The sequence below is a fragment of the Empidonax traillii genome, unplaced genomic scaffold (assembly GCF_003031625.1).
Source record: "Empidonax traillii isolate 1590-97213 ecotype Southwest subspecies unplaced genomic scaffold, ASM303162v1 scaffold34:size3740991, whole genome shotgun sequence".
NCBI lineage: Eukaryota > Metazoa > Chordata > Aves > Passeriformes > Tyrannidae > Empidonax > Empidonax traillii.
In genome coordinates, this window is record NW_020955227.1 from 1,452,151 (window position 1) to 1,459,587 (window position 7,437).

General features: G+C 61.9%; 1 protein-coding gene across 1 annotated transcript; it reads left to right on the plus strand.

Moving 5' to 3' along the window:
- Positions 1–5,545: 5,545 nt before the first annotated feature.
- On the plus strand, positions 5,546–7,152 carry IER5L (immediate early response 5 like). The gene has a single exon (XM_027877727.1). It carries the CDS (start codon positions 5,839–5,841, stop codon positions 6,826–6,828), a length of 990 nt encoding a protein of 329 aa, XP_027733528.1. The 5' UTR covers positions 5,546–5,838; the 3' UTR covers positions 6,829–7,152.
- Positions 7,153–7,437: the final 285 nt, after the last annotated feature.

Below are 7,437 nucleotides of genomic sequence, written 5' to 3' on the forward strand. Positions count from 1 at the left end.
GACAGCACCCAGACCAAGAAGCACTTGACACCATCCTCTCTCCCCAGAAAAGCAGCTCCTAAGCTTTCTGCACCCAGTTTATCTTGCAGCTTTAGCATCCTGCAGCGGTTTTGCAGGAAATCGATGTCCTCCAAATGCCAGAAACCAGGAGACAAGGCACCAGCAGAGACCAGCACAGTAGGACAGGCTTGCTAAAGACCAGTGCCAGGAGCTTTACTATGCTGCCCCCACAGAGCATCACTCCAGCAGCTCTGGGTGCCAGGCGAGCCACGCTGATCACACCAAGACCAACTAGGACACTGCAGCCTCCCCATGAACACCCACAGCTCTGCTCACATCATCAGCAGCTCATCCCCCCCACCCAGCTCTAGGAACAGATCTGCTACTGCAGATCGATCTGTGGGCACAGCAAACCAGCAATGGGCTGAAATACGCTGGCACAGGCAGAGACCCCTTCTCCTTTGGGTGACATCACCAGCATTTGCCTGCTCATGGCAGGATGAGTAGAGCCCACTGAAGAGAGAATCAGCAGTAAGATCCTGGTGGCAATCACCTCCTCGATTCCACCCTCCTGGCATTAGCCAAAACAAGAATCATGCAATTCCCACCCAAGGGGACCTCTCAGCACTTTAGGGAGGAGCACAGAAGGCACTGCGAGGGTTTGTAAGCACCACCTTGGGCACAAGTTCTTGGCCAGGCAGAAGTGGGAGATGTTCATGGAAGCACCCATACCCTGCACAGCAGTGCCCAGGGTACAAGAAATGTAGGAAATGAGTCAGTGAGTTTAGGTAGGAGCAGACCAGATCAAAGTACTGAGCGTTTCACCCATGCCCAGTGCCACAGTGATGCTTGGGGGGCATTACACAGCTCCCCAGCTAAAAGCACGGAGAAGAAAATAATTAAATGGGTGATTTTCCAGTATGGTTACATCCCTATTTTCTCCAGGACTTTATACAAAGTATTTGACTGTGATACCAGAGCTGTGAGAAAGAGCTAACAGCTACGACAGCGGGGTGACAGCCTTACCCACAGCCCACTCGATCAATACAGATGGATCTGCTGCTCTGAGGGCTGCTGGCTCCTGGAGCCAACATGCCCCCTTCTCCATGTGCTGCAGCAGAACCTGAGGGTCTGCCCTAGAGCTCCCCCCAAGATGGGGAGCAGCTTAGGGGGCCAGGCAACATAGGAGGAGGTGGCAGAGGCCAGCCCTGCTCCCAGAGCTCAGCCTGAAAACCTTGTTCTGGCTTGTTTTCCCACTAGCTTTGGGTGCCTGACTTGTAATAAGTAAGCCTGAAAAGCAGGCTCCTTTTCAGACATGCCAGGCACCCGCAGCTCCAGCTTATAGACTCATCTCCAGGGAGTCAAGTTCCAGGTGCACCCAAAAAAAACCCGTGTTTCAGCCAGTACCCAAAGGCCCCTGCTTCCTCATCTGAGAAAAGCTGGGCAGTGCCCAGGCCCAGGACTCCGAGGCTCAAGGGGAAATTGCTTTATAGCAGCCAGTCTAATTGCACTGAAATTATGAGATCAAGCAGTAAATTCACGTCTGTGTTCGTTGCTCTGGGTGGCAAAGCTGCACTGGCAAGTGCCTGATCTCCAATCGCTGCAAATTCACGTTTCATTGGAAAGGGAAGGAGGGGGTTAATGAAGGAGAGCATTGCCAGTTGGAAGTGCTACCTAAAAAGGGTTTCTCCTACTAGCTGAAGCAAAATGGTTTCTCTTGCCAGCTTGTTTACTCTGCAGCTGAGAGCAGGGGACCGCCAGGTCTTGCTGCTGGAGCCACTGCAGGATCGACGGCTGCGAAACCGGCCCTGGCACCGGGACATCAGCAGGGCTGGACCAGCTGTGGTACAGCTGCACCATGCCCAGCCCAGGGCCAGCCCCACAGCACCCACATCACGGGAACAGCATCATCTACACCAGAAAACGTGCAGCTACAGCCCTCCAGAGAGCAAATCCTGGGCCCACCCTCTTCTCCTTTGGGGAAGTAATGGTTCTCGCCATTTAAAGGCCAGTTAAAAGCTACAATTACATTTAACTGAGATGGTTTTACATGAACCATCCACTACAGCAATAGGGTCCTTAGGGCCCTTTCCATGGGAAGGGCACACAAACCCCAGGGGAGACCAGGGATGCTGGACAGAACACAGCAGTTTTCCTGTGAAAGACAAGGCACCAAACCCATCCTGCCCCAGCTTGCTGCTGCAGAGCCAGAAAATGGACAGGACTCGTTATCCTCTTTAGAAAAGCAGAGCTTGCAGCCATGTGCCAAGACAGGTATCAGCCAGATTCCTGTCTCGGGGAGATTTCAGAGTCCACGGGCCAAACTGAAGCAGCGCAGCTCTCACAGCGCGCAGCCCGTCCCGACTCCGGGATTAAAGCCACCGTGTCTGCAAACAAAACCCTGGCACCTGCCAGGAGAGGCAGCCGGGGAGGAGAGCCAGCCTGCAGCTGCCACAGCCTCGCCATCCAGAGCACCGTGCCCGGAAGTCAGCGCGAGGATCAGGCCCGCGTTTTATAGCCTTTATATTAATTACCCAGAGTCTAAATAAGATTAAAGTTTTAATTCCGTCTTCATCTCCTAGAGGCTCCTGCTGTGCTCTCGGGTTTTTCCTGGTGCCACGAAGCTTCTCAGGCAGTTACAGCAGAGGGCACTTCTCTGACAGCCGGAGACAGCAGCAGCTCCCACGTCAGAGCTGCCCTGCGATGCCCGGCCGGCCCCGAGGATGCACCACCCTCTGCACATCCCTAAACCCGGCACTGCTGCAAGCAGGGCCCTGCAAAGTCCACCTGACCCTTCACTGAAAGCCGTGACCAGAGGCCAGTGGGGCCAGACGACGATTAAAGAGCAGAGGGATGGTACTGGGCAGTGTCCCGAGGCCACGCTGCGAGTCAGAGGCGGGATGGTGAGCAGGAGCTGGGCGCAGAGGGTGTCTTTGTGGCTGGCACTATCTGCCCTGCCCAAGCCACCACACCTCAGCTGGCCAACAGGCAATTCAGGCTCTTAGCCTGGACCACCTAGGCTGGAGTTTTACAGCTGGAGATGGGCCAGAGAGCAGCAAACACCAGCTGAGCAAGAGAGGCAATCGCTGCCTGTGCTGGCTGGGTGGAGGATGTGGCACAGACTGGCAGCAACAGCAGCACTCACTGCCCTGGTTCCCCAGTGTCCATGAGGCCACAGAAAATGCTGCAGAGCTGCAGTTGGGGCTCAGTCCACAAGCACCAACCCCAACACTCCATGATGGCAGAGCCTTGGATGTTGCTGGGCAGGAGCAAGGCCTGGCTCCAGCTACCAAAGCACCCAAAGCTCAGCACTGGTCTGTGTGGCGTGGCCAACCCCAGTCCTGCTGCACCCCACAGTATCTGCACAGACCAGCTCCAGTTGTCACCTCCTGGACCTCCAACTGCTGTGCAGCCACAGCCTTGGAAAAACCAACCTACAGCCAAGAAGAACTGCAAGGGAGAGAGGCTAGTGGAGGAGAGAAGAAGGACACAGCACAATCCCCCACCTCTAACACTGCCTGTACCCACTGCCTTGAGCTACAGCCACCCTTCTGGACAGAGTTGTGATCACTTCCCCCAGTATGAGCAAGGAAAGCAGGTCAAGAGCATCCTATAAGAGCTTGGGAATGCACAGAGTGTCATTCACCCCGTTTGCGTGACTGAAGGCAGACTGTGGAGAAGGCTCCTCCACGAGCAAGAAGGACTTAGCCAGCTGCTGCTCAGGGGGCAACAAGCTGCCCCAACTGCCCTTCCACAGGGACAAAATCCCCCCTGGTGCTGGGTCTGCTCCCATTCCCTTGGGTGGAGGACATAGTCAAGGTAAGGCAGCAGAGTCCAGCCAAGCCAGGAGGCAAGAAAAGCCCTCTGAGCATCCACCCACAGCACAGGTTTGGCACGGTGCCCTCACCCACTGCTGATGATCCAAGTGACCCCCTTGTATCCCTGCCCCTGCGGTTTGGAGGTTGGAGCTGCACCAGCAGGAGAAAGGCTCTGGCTCTGCAGAGGTTTTCTTTCCACTGGGTTCTTCACAACCTGCAAACATGAGGCTGCCTGCAGCCACCCCCAAGGCAGGCACCCAGGCTGGGGGACCTCTGCAGTCAGGGGGAAGCCCCCTCCTCTGTCCTCTGACTTCTGCTTTCTAGAGAAGATGCTGCTTCATAAGTAGCTGCCATTATCCCAGCACTGCAGTCCCTTCCTGGCTCCCTAGCTCATGGTCCCTTCTCCCACCCAAACACTGCAGGTCCCTGCCCCCAGAACCCCCAGCTCTTACCTGCTGGCCAAGGGCTTCTGCTATGTGGTGACACGAGCTTCCCTGAGTGCCACTGCTCCCTGGGCAGGTAGGTGGGTGTCTCGGTGACAAGGTCTTTCCAGCAACAAAGGTGGGGACAGCCCTGAGCACTTGCACCCCCTAAACTCATCCCTGAGCTCCACAGGAGCCAGCCTAGCCCACTCCCACCACATCCCCTTGTGAGGGGGAACAGGGGCAGCGCTGCTCTGCAGAGCCAACACAGCTGTGTGGGATGGGAGGTGCCAAAGTGGGCTCTTAATGAATTCAGGTGAGCCCTTAATTAGCAACAACCTGTGAAAAGTCCAGCTCCCGCTTTGGGGGGAAATCAGGTGTGATTGGGGCACTTTGTGATCAGCGACTGATGCACGGTCCTGCCCCCACGTCGGGGGAAAGCCCTGACTCCCGGAGAGAGTCACGGTGGGAGCTCTCCAAGCAGAAGAAGGGGGTGTCCCCCGAGGGGGACCCGGCGGGGCTAGGGTGTCCCCCCAGCACCTGAACCTGGAACGGCCAGAGCTGGAACAGCCCAAAGCGGAGCGGGGCAGCCTCCAGCACCTCGGGGAGGGCATTCACAGAGGGTGCTGGGCATTCACAGAGGGTGCTGGGCATTCACAGAGGGTACCACCGGGGGTCCCGCTGCGGACAGGGGTGTCACAGAGCGGGGCGGGGGGTACCCGAAGGGCGGGGCGGGGCGGACCGTGCCGCGCCCCCGCCCCCATGGCCGCTCGGGGGCCGCCCACCGGGGCGGGCACCGCCCCCCCGCTCACCTGTGCGAGGGGAGCGGAGCGAGGAGGCAGCGCCGCGGCCCCACTGCCGCTCCGGCGGGACCCCCGGCGCTCCCGGGACCTGCCGGGACCCTCAGCCCGACCCCCCCCCGCCCTCCCGCTCCGCGCCGCGCCCGCCACCGTTTGAACAGCGCCAGGCGCCCGCCTCGCCCCCATTGGCCGCGCCGCCCGCCCGTCAAGCCGCTCCCCGCCCGCCCATTGGGCGCGCCCGGCGCGGGGGGCGGAGCGCGGGGCCCGGCTCGGCGGTATAAAAGGCGGGGCCCGCGCGGGCGGGCGCTCAGTGCCCCGTGCGAGACAGGTACGGGCGGGCTCGCGGGGGGAGCGGCGGGGGCGGGGCCGGCGCGCGCGGGTGGGCGGGGCGGGCGGGAGCGCGCGGGGAGGGCGGGGCAGGGCGGGCGGGGGGCGGTGCCGCGCGGGGAGGGGCGGGGCGGGGGCGCGCGCGGCGCTGGTGGCGCTGCCCGCCCGCGCCGTCCGTGCTCGGAGCGCGGCGGCGGCGGCGGCAGCAGCGGGAGCCCCCGGCGATGCCCGCGCTGCGCCCGCCGCTGGCCGCCCCCTGAAGACACCCCTCTCTGTTGCCTCCCTTCTCCAGCGACCTCAGGCTCTGCGCCCCCTTTTTCCCCCTTCCTTCCTTTTCCCCCTCCCTTTATTCCCCCCCCCCCCCCTCCCTTCCCAGCCTCTTTATCCTCCTTTCCTTGCGACCCTCCCCACCCGCCCGGCTGCCGTGTGGATGCGGGCCGGGGTGCCTGGCTGCGCGGGCGGCGAGAGCCGATGCTGAGGGGCCGGAGGAGGATGGAGTGCACCCTCGATGCGCAGAGTTTGATCAGTATTTCCCTGCGGAAGATCCACAGCTCCCGCACGCAGCGAGGCGGCATCAAGCTCCACAAGAACCTGCTCGTCTCCTATGTGCTCCGCAACGCCCGGCAGCTCTACCTGAGCGAGCGCTACGCCGAGCTCTACCGCCGCCAGCAGCAGCACTACCCCGACGGCGCCCCGCTCCTCGCCATGCCCGCCTGCCCGCCGCCCGCCGCCGCCGCCCCGCCGGAGCTGGCGGCGCTCCCGCTGCCCGCCGACACGCAGGACCGCGAGGCACGGAGCTGCGGGGCTACACGGGGCGGCGGGGAGCTGCTGGAGGTGCCGGTGTGCGCGGCGCCCCCGGAGCTGCAGCGAGCGCCCTGCAGAGACTCGTCCCCCGGCTTCTACCGGGCCCCCGGCAGCGCCGGTCCCGGTGGCGGAGGCGCGGCCCCGGGGCTGCTCTACGCCGCCGGCTGTGACTTCGGGAGCGGCGGGGCCCCGCACTGTAGCAGCCGCACCACGGTGCTGGATTTGGACACTCACGTCGTGACCACGGTGGAGAACGGGTACTTGCACCAGGACTGCTGCTCGCAGTGCCCCTGCTGCTGCCAACCGGCACCGGGGCTCGCCTCCCCGCCGCCCGCGCCCGGCACCAAGCGCAAGTATTACCCGGGGCAGGAGGAGGAAGAGGAGGGGGTGGAGGAAGGGGAGCCGGGGGGAGGCGGGGTGGCGGGCGGCCCCCCCTTCGCCCCGTGCACCAAACGCGCCCGCTTCGAGGAGTACAGCGCCGAGCACCCCCAGGACTCTTCCAACATCTCCAACTTGATCTCCATCTTCGGCTCCGGTTTCACGGGGCTAGTGAGCCGGCAGCAGGCGGACTCGGAGCAGCCCCTCAACGGGCAGCTGTGCAGCAAGCAGGCGCTGGCGAGCCTGGGAGCCTGGACTCGGGCCATCGTAGCGTTTTAGAGAGGAGCGGGGGAGCAGAGGGGGCGGGGGGGGTGTTGGCAAAACGGGGGTGCGATCCGAGGAACGGCGGCTCCGGAGGGGGGACCCTGAAACAAAGGAGGGGAGGGGGGTTGGGGCGAGGGGAGGGGGGGTGGGGGGTGTCGAGGGGTGCGCAGGGGAGGCGGGAGGGCAGAGCCACGCTAGTGTTTTATAAATTGTACAATAAAGAAAAAAAAAGCTAAGATCTTGGGACTTTATTTTTGCAGAGATGAGAGAAAAAAACAAACAACAACAACAACAAAAAAAGCCAAGCAAACAAACGAAAACAAAACAAAAAACAACAACGAAGCACCTATTTAAATAATCCTCTTTGTGTCCGCTCGGGTTCTCTTCGCGGCGGGTTTCCCGGGGCCGGTGCTGGCGGCCGGTAGAGCCACGTGAGAGCCGGTACCGGCCCCGGGACCCCGCGGCGGGAGCGCCCCCGGCCCCGCTCCCCGCCCCGGGCCGCCCCGCGGGTCCTGCAGCCCCCGGCCCGGCGGGTTTCGGGGTGCGGGCAGAGGAAAGCAGCCGCTGCCCCTTCGCTTTTGTGCGTTTCTTTATCTGTTTAAAAGAAAGAAAGGGGAGGAAAAA